Source organism: Thermobia domestica, chromosome 1 (genome assembly GCF_964235325.1).
Source record: "Thermobia domestica chromosome 1, izTheDome1.hap1.1, whole genome shotgun sequence".
Taxonomy (NCBI): domain Eukaryota; kingdom Metazoa; phylum Arthropoda; class Insecta; order Zygentoma; family Lepismatidae; genus Thermobia; species Thermobia domestica.
Genome location: NC_137454.1, coordinates 289,481,676 through 289,499,923, shown reverse-complemented (window position 1 = coordinate 289,499,923; position 18,248 = coordinate 289,481,676). Strand labels below are relative to the sequence as shown.

The 18,248-nt window shown below is 36.0% G+C and overlaps 1 protein-coding gene across 1 annotated transcript in view; it reads right to left on the bottom strand.

Annotated features, from left to right (window-relative positions):
- The window catches only part of LOC145667665 (uncharacterized), a 72,460-nt gene that overhangs the window by 29,678 nt on the left and 24,534 nt on the right, over positions 1 to 18,248 (bottom strand). The window contains exon 6 of the mRNA XM_081735125.1: positions 14,766 to 14,801. Coding sequence (XP_081591251.1) covers positions 14,766 to 14,801 — 36 coding nt within the window. The remainder of the gene's footprint in view (positions 1 to 14,765; positions 14,802 to 18,248) is intronic.

The window sequence follows — 18,248 nt, the reverse complement described above, 5'->3', positions numbered from 1 at the left end:
TGTATTTCTCTAACTCACTAGTTACAGATTTTAACGCGCCTGCCCTATAAAGACTTCTAATATTCCATGTTCCAAATCTCATGTCCATTTTCTTTTGCTGATGTCGTGCCAAGTTATCAGTCCTTGTCCCAGGCTTTTGTGAATGTTTCTGAACAAGTACCTTTTTTTACAGGATGAGGGTGTTAGCCTTACCCAAACCCCCAAGCTGGAGGACCACTCCTAGTCGTCTGTCCGCGACTGCTTATTCAGTATATTCGCAGCTAACTTCTATATCTAGAGGCCTTCTCCTCGATCCGCAACCTGAGGACGCGCCATGCCGTGGTGACAGGAACCCACGTTACACGGTTTTAAGCATGAAAGTGAATCATTTATCGTTTATTGACTCCTTAAATTTCATGCCAATGGCTTTAAGTAAATTATCCAAGGCATTTCATTTACCAGCGACCAAAGGATATTTTCCACACTTTTTTAATACTGCTGCAAATCAAACGTATGTGGGAAAATTACCGGACATCCATTATTATGGTGCAGATGAAATGAAAGTGGATGAACGAGAAAAATTCATGACATGGTATAACGAACACCAGAACGATACGTTTATTTTCCAAGAAGAATTGGTGAACTATTGTGTCCAGGACGTCAACGTACTTCAAATGGCTTGTATATCTTTCATAACCACTTTTGAACAAGAAACTCACGTTAATCCTTTCCTGGAGGCTATCACTTTGGCGAGTGCGTGCAATTTAGTATTTCGACGAAATTTCTTAAAACCCAATACTATTAGCATTCTTCCTGCACGAGGATATCGTCACAGAAACAATCAGTCACGGATTGCTTTGCAGTGGCTTGCCTACATGGAGGAAAAAGAGGGTCATTCAATTCTACATGCTGCGAGAGGAAAAGAAGTTTATGTTGCTGGTTTTCATCTGGACGGTTACTACAAAGATCCAGACACTAAAGAGGAACACGTGTATGAGTTTCAAGGTTGCAGAATTCATGGCTGTACTCTATGTGTCCCTACAGGCCATGATCAGCCCATTTATGAGAACTCCGAAGAAACAATGAACTATCGCTACGAGAGAACACAGCGTAAAATGAAGTTATTACGATCCATGGGATATAAAGTACATGAAATGTGGGAATGTGAATTTCGTCAAGTGTTAAAATCCAATCCAGCATTGGCCTCTTCTTTAAGCACACATCCTTATATTAATAAGACACCATTAAATCCAAGAGACAGCTTCTATGGTGGCCGTGTAAATGCCATTAAATTGTATCACGTCGCAAATGAAAATGAAGGCGAAGAAATAAAATTCTTGGATATCGTTTCCCTGTATCCTTATGTGAATAAATGTGGACGGTATCCAATAGGGCATCCACGAATATATCTACAGGGAGATCCAGAAATGCCCGACATTCAAGATGTCAACGGATTAGTCAAGTTGAAGATTTTGCCTAGCAGAAATGTGTTTCATGCAGTGCTGCCATTTCGCTCAAATAAGAAGTTGTTGTTTCCACTTTGTGCTGCCTGTGCCACAGCATTAAATCAAGATTCTGAATGTACACATACCGACACTGAACCAAGTCTAACAGGAACGTGGGTGTCCTATGAAATTCAAAAAGCCATTGAACTTGGGTATCAAGTCATTGAAATTTACGAAATTTGGGATTACGACATCCCGTATATGATCCAGAAACCAAGACTGGCGGATTATTCAGCGAATACATTAACACATTTTTGAAATCGAAGCTGGAAGCTTCTGGTTGGCCTGCCAATTGCGTCACCGAAGAAGAAAGGCAGCAGTATATTCAAATGGTACAACAACGTGAAGGCATAACTTTGGATGCAACAAATATAATGACAAATTCATCACGTCGTAATCTTGCAAAGCTCTGTTTGAATGCCTTCTGGGGACGACTCGTTATAAGAGACAATTTCAGCCAAACGACCATCATTAACGACCCCAAAGAACTGTATCAGAAATTAACTGCTCCAGACATAAAAGTCAACCAAATTTTACCTGTTAATGATTCGTTGTTATACCTTTATTGGCAGTATGAAGATGATGTTCCAGTACAAAATCACAATGCTAATGTTGTCCTTGGAACATTTACAACGTGTCAAGCTCGTCTGGAACTTTACAAATATTTAGAATTGCTGCAAGAAAGAGTACTATATTTCGATACAGATTCCGTAATATTCACGCAGCGACCATCACAGCCCACAATAGAACCAGAAGTATTTCTTGGTTCAATGTCAAATGAACTGGAATCAATTGGACCAAAAGCATACATTAAAAAATTCGTGTCTGGTGGCCCAAAACAGTACGCCTTGGAAATCTACGATCCTGACACGAAATCAACCAGTATGCAAAATTCGTGGATTCACACTCAATTATACTGCAAGTCAAAAGTTAAATTTCAATAGTCTGGAGCAAATGATCATAAATCAATCGAGTGAAAAAATCTCCATTAGCACGCCGCACAAAATTTACAGAACCCACGATCATCATCTTGTCACAAAACCTGAAGAAAAGAAGTACATTTTCAACTATAAAAAACGCCGATTAATACCAGACACATACGAAACCTTGCCCTATGGGTATAAAAAAGCCAGAACAGAATAACAGCCATATTTTTCCCTAATCCCAACAACATCACCTCCCAAAGACGGGGCAAAGAATCAAGACGGTGCACGGGACATGCTTCAACGATGCACGAACGGAGACAAACTCAGATGACATCACCTTGCAGAAACCAGTGGAGAAAAAAAAGAATTCAGGTACGTCACATTTGCTTTTCTTTTTCTCACCTCACTCTCTCTTGATCAGTTAGTTCGATGTTAATAATCTGTTTTTTCTTCTTTCACAGGAAACAAAATAAATATTACCATGCATATTCATATGTTTTATTTTCTCTTTACAGAATTTGTACCCGTCACGGACACGTCTTCCTTTGAAGAAAAAGACATTCTTATTCTATTTCACATGCTAAAAATAAATGTACAAAAACATGATTCTGTATTTTATTTCACATCCTAAAATCAAATTCTTTTTCTGTACTGCGATTTCAATTTCTTTTTTCTGAATCAGTTTACCGATAAAATAAAATTTCTAAAAAATGCTTTATGAAAAAAAATCAAACTAAATTTTTCTTTTAGAACTTTTTTTTTCGTGTACGAAATAAAAAAAATTGTGTACAAAATAAAATTCTGTTTCAGAAAATTTTTAGTGTACGAAACAAAAACTGATTCAGAAAATTTTTGTGTACGAAAAAAAATGTTTACAGAAAAATTTTTTGTGTACGAAAACAAAATTCTGTTTCAGAAATTTTTTGTGTACAAAACAAAAACTGTTTCAGAAAAAATTTTTATGTACAAACAAAATTCTGTTTCAGAAAAAAATTTTGTGTACAAACAAAAATCAGTTTTCGTCACGAAACTGCTCCGACTAAATGAATCGATTCATTCTGATAGTGTTGGCAACACTGGAAAATTTCGGTAAGTATCGCTTAGGCACTGAGTTACAGCGAACACAACTAGATTCGAACCAACATCCTTAAATGTCTGATTCATCTCTAAATACAGCCAGCTAAACAATAAGATTATGTGTATACGCCAATGCTTAGCACTGAGTCAGCAAGGTTTTCTTCAAGGTCAAAGTCGCACACGAAGTAAAAAGATGACAACACAGATCTTCTATCTTTCTATATGAAAACATAAACCTAGTATAAACTGCTCGCACTGAAATGTGTAATGTAACATAATCTGTTTAAATCTGTTCGTCTTCTTTTCATACGCGAAACTGTTCGCACTGAACGGAGTACGATGGCTCAGCGCTTGTATGTAACGTGTGAGGTTCCTGCTTCAATCCACAACGAAGTAAGTTCATGTTTCCTCCTATCATTTCTCATCATCGTTTCAAGGGGACGTTAACATTTCCTGAAACTAATACCAAGAATCAAACTCGGGATCATTGCATAGTAATCAACACACGTGTACGGTCGCTTAGCGCTTGTCTCTACTGTATTAGGTCCCTGCTTCAATCCTCAGTCAAGTAAGTTCATATTTCGTCCTATCATTTCTCACCGTTTTCGCGGGGACGTTAAATTCAACATTTCCAAGAATCAAACTCGGGACGATTCCAAGGTATCCATGTTCACCCCTAAAGCGGAACAAAAATGCCCCCTAAAAGGGAACGAGGTGGACCACTGTATCCATGTTCACCCCTAAAGCGGAACAAAATGGCCCCTAAAAGGGAACGAGGTGGACCACCCAAATTTATAGTAATATATATTAGGGTCCAGTACTATGATACCAAATGTTTAAATTTGGCAATTTCTAAACTTAAGGGGTGGGCCAAGGTATCATTCCCCCCAAAAAAAATTTCAAGGGGTGCACAAATGTACCTATGTCTTATAATAGGGGATGGACCCCTATACATGACCATATAACCATATAAGGTAATAGGACCTCATCCACTGGAATAAATTAGGTCAAAAAACCAAACACGTGATACAACGTATTGCTTACGTTTATATTTTGGCAATTTTATACCCCTAAAAGGGAACGAGGTAGACCACCCAAATTTATAGTGATCTATATTAGGGTCCTATACTATTATACCAAATATGTAAAAATGGGCGATTTCCAAAATTTAAGGGGTGGGTCAAGGTACTCCTCCCAAATTTTTAAAGGGGTGCACAAATATACCCATGTCTTATGAAAGGTAATTGACCCTGTATATGCACATATATCCATATAGGGTAATAACACCTCATCAAAGGGGGGGATAATAACACCTCATCCAAGAGGATAAATTAGGTCAAAAAACCCCTAAATTTGAATTTTTGGCAATTTTTTACCCATGAAAGGAAACGACATAGACACCCAATACTGATAGAGGTACATACTATGGTCCTAGGCTACCACACCAAATTTTTAGATTTGGCAATTTCTAAAATTTAAGGGGGATGGTCCTAGGTTACCTGCCAAAATTTAGGGGGGTGGGCCATGGTACCCCTACCAAAATCTAAAAGGGGTGGTCCTATGTACCCCTAGGTCATTGACCCAGGGCCACGAAACCCAAAAAATGGGCACCGGGCACCCGGGGCGCAGTCGGAACATTAATTTGAATTTCCAGCATTCGTCCTTCAAGATTAAAACGCCGATAATGGTCTATTGATTTCTCGCAAGACAGTAAAGCTAGAAGTAGCCATATTCAAATAGGAAAAAAGGTAAGGTAAGCAGAAAAGGAATAGGCAAAGAAAACAAATATCTAAAACGAGAAGAAAAAAAAAACACGAATTAAAATTGAATTCAGAAAATCGCTAACACGTTTAACTGTATCAAAATGACTACACGATCAATCCTAAAAGAATTATCTTATCTCAAACAGTTCTACTGTTAAAAATTTTTATTGTCGTCATACTGGAAATCAAACCTGGGACCAATATGTAACTGACCTAACTTTCTGTAATGATAAAAAGAATGAATGAAATTGTTTTTTCTAACTATGCTGAGAGAATCATTGTAGTAAGCATTCTTTCTCCTTACACTGAACTTTAAAACGTATAACGAACATGAAACGAAAACAAAATCTCATGTGTTTGCTTTTCTCGAGCTAAGGCAAGAAAGACTCGAATTCGTTTCTCGGCGGGAGATCAGATCCCACATTAAACTGCAAGTCCACGTCTCACGTTGTAGGGAACAAATTCGTGCGTAGTTTCTTTGTTTACGTTAATCGTAACTTTCAGAAACTGAGCTAAGTGGTTAGCGTTAGGCACCTCTGGCCCGGGTTCAACACCCAGTATGCGCTCAGATTCAACATTAAGCTGTATTCCTAGGCCCCCACTACTGAAAGGACGCTAAACCAAAATCAACAAATGATATCATTTTCTCGTGCTTACTTCTAATGTGTGGATGTGGCCCGGGTTCAACACCCAGTATGCGCTCAAATTCAACATTAAGCTGTATTCCTAGCCTCACTACTGAAGGGATGCTAAACCAAAATCAATAAATCATATCATTTCTCGTGCTTACTTCTAATGTGTGGGATTCCTAATTCGATCCCCAGTCAAGTAAGTGAGGGTTATTCTTCCATTTGCTAAATATTTCATGCTAAAATAAAAAACAGTGATAACAATGTTATCCTCATGCAAAAGCGCTCCATTGATATTAAGAAACGCGGTTGATACATACCCCAAATTCAAGGAACGGAGTAAAGTCACGCTGTCACTAGAGGTACACCTACGTTCATTCAAGATCTTCGTGGAAGTAGGATTTGAAAATGAAATTAAGAATTTTATTTAGGTCTGAAACGGGTTCAACTATAAAGTGACAACACTATCAGCCAATCAGAAACGATGAAAATAATAAATGACATCACGGAGAACCTATGAAAACACAGCTTTCATCATGTATCATGAACCAAAACGTGATGTAAGAAACAATCTGATTGGTTGTGACATTATTCACGTTTTTCTCCTTACACATCAATCGTTACGACATCTAGTATCGCAATTTTGATCATGACATCATACCGTTGACTCGTTAGTTTAATACGACATTCAAATTACCACATCTAAAATGTGATTCATTTTCCATAAACTTGATTGAAAAAATGTAACACTCATCGATATGTTATGAAACTGTCTTTGACATAAATGTAAAGTTGAGCTTTAAAAGTCCGTCAGCTGAGAAAAATGCTGATGTAGTACTCTTCGTAAAAGCACATGCTGCAATTTCACAATAACAAACTTCTATGCTTAACAACGAGCAGAAATGTGTAATGTAACATAATCTGATCATGTTCTTTTTCATACGCAAAACTGCTCGCACTGAAGTTGGCATGGTGGCTCAGCGTTTTTTTTTCTGATGTGTGAGGTCTCTGCTTCAATCCGCAAGCAAGTAAGTTTATGATGTTTTCTCATTTCACCATTTCTTATCGTCATCCTTTCAATTAGCTTCAAAGCGTGTGAAAATTTCCTAACACTAGCACCAAGAATCAAACTCGGGACCATTGCATAGTAATCAACACACGTGTACGGTCGCTTAGCGCTTGTCTCTACTGTATTAGGTCCCTGCTTCAATCCTCAGTCAAGTAAGTTCATGTTTCGTCCTATCATTTCTCACCGTTTTCGCGGGGACGTTAAATTCAACATTTCCAAGAATCAAACTCGGGACGATTCCAAGGTATCCATGTTCACCCCTAAAGCGGAACAAAAATGCCCCCTAAAAGGGAACGAGGTGGACCACTGTATCCATGTTCACCCCTAAAGCGGAACAAAATGGCCCCTAAAAGGGAACGAGGTAGACCACCCAAATTTATAGTGATCTATATTAGGGTCCTATACTATTATACCAAATATGTAAAAATGGGCGATTTCCAAAATTTAAGGGGTGGGTCAAGGTACTCCTCCCAAATTTTTAAAGGGGTGCACAAATATACCCATGTCTTATGAAAGGTAATTGACCCTGTATATGCACATATATCCATATAGGGTAATAACACCTCATCAAAGGGGGGGATAATAACACCTCATCCAAGAGGATAAATTAGGTCAAAAAACCCCTAAATTTGAATTTTTGGCAATTTTTTACCCATGAAAGGAAACGACATAGACACCCAATACTGATAGAGGTACATACTATGGTCCTAGGCTACCACACCAAATTTTTAGATTTGGCAATTTCCAAAATTTAAGGGGGATGGTCCTAGGTTACCTGCCAAAATTTAGGGGGTGGGCCATGGTACCCCTACCAAAATCTAAAAGGGGTGGTCCTATGTACCCCTAGGTCATTGACCCCGGGCCACGTAACCCAAAAAATGGGCACCGGGCGCCCGGGGCTCAAAATTTTGGCGGCGGCGGGCGCCACGCTCTAGGGGGCGGCAAAAATGGCCTCAAGTCATGCGATTACTACTAAGAGTGACATCTATCGTGAGTATCCTGCAGAGTTCATCGACTGTCAGGGATAGCGTACGCACCTTTGGCGCGGGAGACCCGGGTTCGATTCCCGGCGGGAGCTCATGTGGTTCGGATTCCACGTTAATCAGTAGGTCCACGTCTCATATAGCCTCGCTGCTGAACGGGACGTAAAACTCAAAATCAATCAATCAATCAATCGACTGTCAGGGTGACTGCTAAAATTTTGAATTTCAGAGGCTCACTACGCCAACCTGAAATTCGTTGAGGGAAGCCAAGCTCAAGCGATGTAGGGCGCTAGAAAGGGGCGGAGTTAGAAATATTCACACTGTATTGTATCCGACGTTTCATATGGACACGTGAAAATTTCCTGAGTTTGGGAGACAATGTCTTTTCCCGACTTCGCGTCTTCTATACGCAGAGTATCCTACTCAAATACAAGGCACTGCAACTGTTACCCGATCTCTTTCATTCTATACTTGAGTTCATCTCTGATCCTATATCTGAAAACGAGATGGTAACAGTGCGCTTGCGAAAAGCATGTAAGCTTGCGCGCACAAAGGCAGAGCGTCGAAGTTCGCTTTCTTCTTGTTTTTTTTTTCTGTTCCGCTGTCTCTGCGAAACTCCAAATCACAACGTCTTTTCAGCTCCTTCAACTCCCCATATCCCAATATCTTCTGGCTTTCAAATAATCTATGCAGTCATTCTTTATATGTAAACGATGAATTGATGTCACAATACATAATTAATAAACCACAAAACAATATTTAATGAACATAAACTAATTAATTCAGCTTCTGTATAATTACGCGTATATATATTATATTAAATCAAATAAAAATAAAACTAATTAAATCGCTAATTATTCATGTATGCAAAGCAAAAATTCGGTATGCAAATTATATATATAATAAATACTAATGTGTCTATATGTGTGTGATGTAGCCTTCATCATTATCATTCCACCATTTCATTTACATACGTACTCCGCTCATCACACTAGATTAAACTTCTAGAAAACAGGTGTTCGTTTCTCGATAAAGAACTTTAGTCAACAACCTTTATGAATTTCTGAACTGAACAAATGGATATTCATAGTAGGTATAAAGATATCTTGCAAGTAGTCTGCAAAAGTGGCATCTTTCTCCTGATTAGTTTGAAGTGGAGCGTTATTATGAAGAAAAGGAGAATGAAACTTAGTGTATTTGCCACAGGGGATATTAGATCGCTTCCAGAACTTAGTAGGGTGGCTAGTTTCGTTGAAATCGTTGAAGGTCTTGACCTAGTTCCTGAGTTTGTACGCGTCAATGTAGTGTGTTGTATTTGGATGTGATGCAGAATGTTTCAGGGTCTCTAGTATGAAGATGTTCACGATACAACTGACGAAGACGAATCAAGAATAAGTATGGAGGCAGAAGATAGGTTTAAATGGAGTAGAGCAGGTAGTCGGAACATACAATTCAAAAGCATGACTGAAATTCGAAATAATAATGTTGATGCTATCGTATAACTGCTTCTGTGTGGATAGTGGTGATTGATTGTATAAAGACTGAGAAATATATTCGTGGTATTTGTTCCAATCAACTTTATAATATCGAAGAGTTGGCCGCCGAACTGGTAGATTAGCAGATTGAGTGGCCTGAATAAGACGATACGTCAGCGTAATAGGTGCATGATTACTGAAAAAAGTTAGGATTTGAAGAGTATAGTGGTAAGTATTGAAGTGCAGTAGGTGCAGTGGGAATCAAGAGTGTTGGAATGGTAACTACATCGGAAGTTATCTGAGAGACAAAGTGACATGGTGATGAAGACTTCCTGTTGTATTTGAAGTCACAAATTGCGTGAAAGTGTTACGTTTGTTATCTGTATAGATATGAAAATTGATGTCTGCAATGATGACGTAATTCTTGAATGTGTTTTATATAGAGATGCAAAAAAGCCGGCTTTTTTGAATCGATGGTTTTTTCACATAAAAAGCCGGCTTTTTTGAGGAAAAAACGAGAATTTTGGAAATTTTGGCTTTTTTCATTTTCATGATTTTTCTATTTAAATAGGTTTCTTATAGTATATTCTATAGTTAGATAAGAATTCCATGACCTAAATGCCATATTTCGCTCTGAAATTCACCATCAAGATGGATGGAGCACATGTTTTACGAATTAAAGCTAACATGAAGAATGTAGTATTTGAGGGCAATTTTAGAGGCTATTTAACTTTATTTTAAATTTTGAGTTATCGACATCTTTTTTCTTCTCTATATCATTTTAAGTTGTCATCCGTGTTTCATTTCTAAGAGCTTTTAGTACTCTAGCTTCTAGCGCAAAAGTTAAACTTGCCCGTTTTTCTATTTATCCGTCAAAGCGTACGTTTTTCAATATATCCGTCAAATCGTACTTCCACATTTCTGTTATACTGTACTAAGAGTGATTTAGCAATAATTTTCCGGACACAACCTTGAATACCAATTTATACAAATAATCAGTAGGGGATTTAGAAAAGTACTTTAGGGGGGGGGTTTCTGATGTTTCGTTTCCTAAAAAGTCCTTATTTTATTTGGGAGGTGCTTGAAGTTTATGAGTACAGGCAGTGGCGGCGGTTGGAGGTTAAAAGTGGGGGGTCAAGACATGATCTGAATATTTGCATATAAATGTTCGTTTTCCTGCTTGTTTCTAATATTTTGTTTGACAAAAGGTTGTATAGCTAATAGGATACTATATTTTTAGTTAAAATACCGTATATAGTATTTCATATTTTATTAAGTAAATTGACAAGAGCAACGCCAGTAGGTAGTAGCCCTTTGTACTCTTAAAAACAAAAGTGTAAGAAGAGATTTGATTCCTTGCTCATGAACATCTTAAAATTCTATCTGGAAAACTGTGTGACCAGATTATTGAATAACAAATTTGCAAAACAAATAAATAAAAAGGATAATATTAATCATAGTAATAAATAATGATGCTTGTTTTGCAAAAGTCATATTCAAACAGGGATTAATGAACAACTTAATTTTTAATTCCTCACATGCTATTAAATGTATGTTATTATTCTTAGAAAATGAAAGACAGTAAATACTACAAGCATATGCTACGACATTTAAATAAATATTTGCTTTTCCAACTTCCCGAAACATGTTCGTTGCCATTAGGTGCAGTTTTCACTTTCAGGGAGCACATCAAAACACAACAATACTTAAAAACACTCCATACTCCAGTTATACAAAATAACACTAAAACCTAGAATCATGTTGAATTCACTAAAATTAATTGTATATACACTTGTACACCCCTAACACACAACTTCACTCATATATTGCACTACAAAACAATGGAAAAAATAGAAGTTGTTTCTTATTACGTTTTTTCCCCTTACTTTAGAAAGAAGAAAAGACATTTTAGGAACTGTCAATTTTTGTGCAATTAAAAAATAACCTGTGAAAGACTTTTTTTTCTTTCGCAAAATGCTCTCTGGTTAGTTTCAAAGCAGCTGACTAATATATCGAGCCCTTGTAAGAAGGAAAGTATGCTGAAATTGTGCTCCAATAAGTTAATTTTGGGGTTATAATCTGTGGCAATTAAAATGCAATTCCTGTAGTTTTCTTTACTCCACGGGAAGACAACTAACACATACTCACGGAACGGCAAATATATATGGCACCATTTCTTTCTGTGAACCAGTAAATACATACAAAAACTTTACTTTTCTAAATAAGATTATATACATTAATGGGTTACTTCAAAAAAGTGCGGGGGCAACTGCCCCCCTTTGCCCCCCTAATCGCCGCCCATGAGTACAGGCATAACTAATATTTTGTTTCGTTTATATGTTTAGCAATAATCTTCCGGATACAACCTTAAAAATCATTTTATACTGAGAATCAGTGGCGGATTTAGAAAAGTATTTTGGGAAGTGTTTTTCTTACTAATGTTTAGTTTTTCTAAACATTCGTAATTTTTATTTGACAGGATCTTAAAGTTTATGAGTAAAGGCATAACTAATAGATATTTCGTTTGTTGCAGACATTCCGTAACTTTGGGGAACGGGCTTCAGTCCGAAAGACCGCCCTCCTAACCTTCGCTAAACCGTAACTGCTGGTAATTAGTAATAATAACGATTTAAAAACAATAAGAAAGGAAGTCGGCCAACTCACAGTACACGCACTATTTCTACATTCACAGATGGAATGAAGAAAAGCTTTGTCAGAATGGTCGAATGCTGGTTGAATCCCGGACTTCCCGATAGAAGCGCAAAAGCTAATCACTCAGTCATGTTTGTTGTGCAGTTCTATTTAGCTTAACTTAAATATATTCCGTAGTCCTTTTTTGGGAGAGGGGAAGTTCCGTAATGATATGTTGAATTCCTCTTGTTAAAAATTCAGAAAACTTGAGGATTGGGTAAACCGTGATGGTGGTTATACAAAACTTAACTGTAGAATTTCAAGAATATACAGAACCAAAAGCTCTAGATGTGCAGCCTTTAATTGTACCATATAAATCTAAGTATTTCTCTTGTTTTATTTTAATTTTATTTTGTTTCAAAAAGAGGGTATGGAATATTTTGAAGTAAAAATACTACATACTATTTTGCTAGTTATTTGTGTATTTTTTAAAAAGAAGTGTTTACTTTTAGGGTTGGCTGGTTTACACCAACTTTTTTTTAATAACTGGTTTAAACCAAAAAAATAAAAAGAATGAAAAATGCGAATCGTGTGAACTTCATGGTGACGCTTCCAGATATCAAACCACCTGCAATAGTTTTATTTCCCTTTCACCTTTTAATCAAGGTGTCCCATGTTCAATTCTCGGTCGAACCACAACCCTTCTTTCATGCGTAAACGAAGTAGCGGTTCGGATGTCAGTTTAAGCGAAAGTCTTCTTCTTGATAACCTCGGTATTTCGTAAGGATGTTAAGCCTAAATATACGAAACGAAACCAAATTGTACACTTCTGCATGCCTAAATGCCTGTTGTTTTATAAAGAAGCCAAGATTGCTTAAATATATTGATAGAAATTGGCAAAATTTATCGATTGCCTACGTAGCTTCCAACATTAGCTTGGATTGGACTTTCAATGATTACTAAATTTGTAATTTAATACCTCAGTTTTAGCGTACTGATTATGATACGTTGACCTTTAAATTTTACATGCAAAACAAAAACAGGATTTTCCTGTTATTGTCTTACATTCCAAGTAACGACGGGATTTTCCCGATGGCTAGGGCGGGAGATTCTCAATTTAAGAAATTTACTGTTCGGACTTCTTTAAGCTTATGGGAGTTCTTCCGGCATAATCCCGATGTTGCATAATAACACCAATGCGAAAGAAACTTATTTCTGTGAATATGTAATATAAATACATAAAGCAAAAAATCTAAATCAAAAAACCCTGGTTTAAACCAAAAAAGCCTGGTTTAAACATCCCCCGAAAAACGGATTTTTGGCATTTTAAAAAACAACCATGGTTTTTGCCAACTCTGCTTACTTTTGTATATAAGAGGTTAAAAAATTCTTACTATATACATTGGTTAATCCTGTGGAATTCATAATGTAAATATGTTGAAGAAAAATTGTTTGAAATATCTTTTCGAAATTCATAGTTTATTTTCGAGGTTTTATATTATTATCAGCATCAATCAGCCTTTTTGTGTTATAGAGAAGCGAAACAACGTCTGCTTTATCAATTTAAAGCAGAATTTTGAAAAAAGCCCAAAATTTCCCAAGCAAAAAGCGAAGCAGAAAAAACCGAGTTTTTTTTTTTCAAAAAAGCCGGTTTTTTTTTCGAGCCCTTGCATCTCTAGTTTTATATATTCTGTAGAAAACCAAGTGGAATCGGCTCTCCTGATCTGATGGAAATGGTAATGAGTGTAATATTCGTGAAATACAATGCTATTATAAGATGCTCAAGAAGATTGTGTATCGGGCTAGAATAGCGTCGATATAGTAGGGTGTAGTAAACGCCAATAACTGCCCCACAATTGGCTTGTTGGGCGGGAAGAATGTTTCCATGACAAAGAATATTATAACACACGCACTCGTGGTTGAAATAAGATGAATGCTAACTCATCCAACCACTAACGTTCACTAGCGTTCACGAGCGTTTTCAGTCACTAGCGTTCCATGTTGCATGTTTGCGGCACCATTCGCATCGCGCTAAAGCGTTATAGTGCTTTATTAGCTGTTTCGCTCGTGCAACCCGACCCCATGTGTCCATGTCGTGTAACTCGTGGGGACTGTGATTGTCGATACAAACTATTGGGGTGCACATGAGTTCCTCCATAACCGCAGTCGCACAATGATTTAGCATAACAACTCGTTTTAAGGCTGGCCGGAACCTGTCATTGAGGATCATATTCCAACAATTGTTTCTCTTCGCATATGTTGTTTTGCAGTGAGTTTATACGCCATCATTACCTTCGATGTTGTCTTTATGACAGACCTAAAAATCTTCCAACTTCGTCGCGTTCGCACTACGAGCACCGCAGACACTACCGTCACTACACACTACCTTTCTACTATTCTTCATATTAAACAGAGTTTACTCTAACGTACTACTACTAACAGCTTGGCACCAATATGTGAGTGACCAAAGCAACGATATATTTGAAATCAAAATACTTCATTTTTTTTTACAACTATCCTATTTAAATATATTTAGATACTAGTGGTATCTGTTTTCTACTTGTTAGAATATGTATTTCTTTTTCGTTGAAAAATGCACAATGATATTGTATCATTTAAGATTAATTTCCGTGCTTAGAAATATCTGACTTTTATTTCTTGGGTCAAAATACACATAACTAATAAAAGTAACTTTTGTGCTTTGACTACAGAGAAAAGTATTACTTACCACCTCATTTCTTTCTAGGAAGCAATGTTCGAAACACTGTAAATAAATTTGAACATATAATTTAGCAAGATTAGCCATAGAAAACTTTTTCATTCAACCAAACGTACTTGTTATGTATGAAGATAAAATTTGGTTTCTATTAACATAAAAGAAACGTTTAGCTGATGTTATCCAACTAAATCTAATAAAATATGTGCTTCTGAAGCTTTCAAAGAAACAAGTAATATAAATGCAGTAGCATTATCAATTGTATGTAATATAAAAAATATATGATTCGGTACGAATATAAGAGAATGGATTTACATCTATATGTTTCTAGGTATATCCAAAATTGGAAAGTACAAAACTGAAATACTATCTTTTGCTTAACGTTAGTTATGAATCTCAGGGATATTCCATTAAGAATAGTTGTCCAAAAATAGACTACAAAGTAAGTGACTGGATTTAGAATAATTTCTCATTTTGTGTTGTTTTTATAAAGCATGAAGTTAGAAAATACCAATCTAATATATAATATTTGTTCTGAAATAGTAAATAGGATGGTGCCTGAAGGGTTATACAAAAACATGAGAAATAAACATTAATGTACTATCACTCAATTCCCTTAAAATTTCTTTACATTTTAATATTCATTTGATAGTGACAATGGTGATTTTAATAAATTGTGTAAGTTATTATCAATACGTTGAGCTTTTTAAATTTGCTTGTTTATGGAAATTACAGTATATGTTGTACTGTATAACATATCTTCCATTTTCTAAAGTCAGGAGCAGAAACTGAATAACTGAAGAAAAAACACTGTCAACAAAACCCACTATTCACAAATTACGAATAAGAACCAATCTCTATGTTAACACATTCACTATCAAAATAATGGTAATAATAATAATAATAATAATAATAATAATAATAATAATAATAATAATAATAATAATAATAATAATAATAATAATAATAATAATAATAATAGTAATAGTAATAACGTAAAAATATGTAAATCGACAAGGCACATACCGTTCCCACATTAATGATTTAAAGATACACCCAATCTTTATGAAAACGGAAGTATAGAAACTAGCGAAACTAGCACAGACATGCACCAAGATTATACTGGTATAGAGGGTGTTCAGTAAGTTTTGCACATATGTGTATAATATTTTTATTTAGTTGCAATATGATGATGAAATTTTAAGGTGAACATACTTTGAACCTTTGGCTTCAAAATGGTAATAATTGGTGTTTTCTATTGTTCACAGGTAAACCACAATGAACACTGAAATGTACATTAGGATCCGAAACAGTCGCTAATAGAATTCCTGTTCAATACTGGTGATAAATCTTGAACATCCATTCATAGGAAGTTGCTTCCGGTTCATAGGAATCACACATTGGACCGCACAAGTATCCAACGTTGGTTGCAGCGGTTTAAAAAATCTAGAATTTCCAGATCAGGCCAGAAAATTATAGCTTTCTTTCGCTGTGATCAGTGTGATATCTTTCCATAGACTTCTTGGAACATGGTTCCCAATTAACACGAGCATTGCTGTTTGTCACTGGATAAGGTACAACATTCTCTTCAGATCAAGAAAACGGAACTGCAAGGTAAGGTCATCAAACTCCATTATGACAACGCCAAGCCTCACAAAGTCATTGTGATATAGCAAAAAATCTTGAAAATGGGAGAGAAAGCCTCCTTATAGTCTGGACTTGGCTCCTTCGGATTTTTCCTGTTTGACTGTCTGAACTCCCATCTGCGAGCAAAACTATTCGCCAGTAAGAAGGTCCTCATTTCTTGTGTAAAACTGGTGTAAAAATCAGTCACCTCAATTTGATCAAAGCGCATTCAAGGCATGGAAAGAACGTTGGAAGAGATGCATCACAGCAGATGGAGGCTATATTGAGTGACATGGTCATGCAGCCAAAGGACCAAAGTATATTCATTAAAATTTCATCATCATATTAGAACTAATAACAATATTATAACCATCAGTGCAAAACTTATTGAACGCTCTTTGTATAAGTTTGAAAAGACAAATGTAAAACACTACACATAGAAAAAGGAAAATAAACCATTCAGAATCAAGTATATTAAACTAACAAGAAAACTGCATGGACGAAGAGAAAAGATACAAATTTCTGGGCATATTACAGAAACAAAAATGCAAATAAACAAAAATACAGAAACAAAAACAGAAACAGAAACATCAATTAGAGAAACAAAAATGAAAATAATTGAAAGAATACTATACAAGAAAATTAGAAACTACTTCGAATTCACATTCAAAGGACAAAAATGAAAGCAATCAACGCATATGCTATCCAATACGCCTTTTGTTATAATAAGCTAGACGCAGACAGATCTTTACAATGTCAAGAGGTTGTAACGTGTAATTCTAACGAAATATAAAGCACATGGTACGCACTGCGCTACAAATATAATAGCTAATTAAAGAGGAAAAGGAGGGAGAGGGATGTTAGAAATTGAGGAATACGTTTGATTGGTTTTTCGATTTCAGACCTATGAGGAAGGATTATGATGATGTGTGTTGCACAAATTGACTCATTAAAGAAATATTTTCATTGGAAAAATATCAAACGGAAATACACAAAATAAGAGTTGAAAGAGAAAATGGGAACACTCTACTTGTGACTATTTTATCAAATCACTCAAATCATTCAACTATGAACCTTCGAATTTAATGCAATTTCAAGAATTAACTTCGACAGGAAGTACCGACTGAGGTTAAATCAATAGACGCGTTCTCTGCTTCATATCAAACACTATTACTTTTAAATTCGATTCAAACTACTCGCTGAGCACAAAAATACGATTATTGTAAAAGGAATTATAAACATGTTAACAGTTTCGTCAACTATCCACTTGGCTTCATCAGACACTATCTCTCTCTCATAGTGTCTGATGAAGCCAAGTGGATAATTAGCAAAGCTGTTACATGTTAATAATTTTTACAATACACTTATTTTTGTGCTCAGCGAGTAGTCTGAATCGAATGTAAGTCTACTAAAGCAAAGCTTGTACAAGAAATTAACACTTTTACGAAGTACAATTTGGTATTCACCATGCATGACTTCTACACTCTGATCAACATACTCTCCATCAATGAAAAATGCCATTGCAACTTTATAAACAATACCTTTCTTTCATGTACATTTTAAGCACAATTAACTACTATAATGAACTATTTAATAATTTTAGCATTAATAAACACCGGAATAGCCGTAAATAAATGTACTGTACTTAAGAACAGGTTCAGCCTCACGGTGTAGTGCATCAGCCATGTGTAATCTTCTTTCAACCCTACATCCTTTTGGTCTTGCAGAACACTTCTCATTCTATCCATTACCATCCTAGTACTATTGACACATTTGCGTATTTCATAATTTAATACAGTGTATCTGAAAGATAACTCCCTAGTTTTAATGTGTCCTGGAATTTGAACAAATTAACATACACTATTCTAG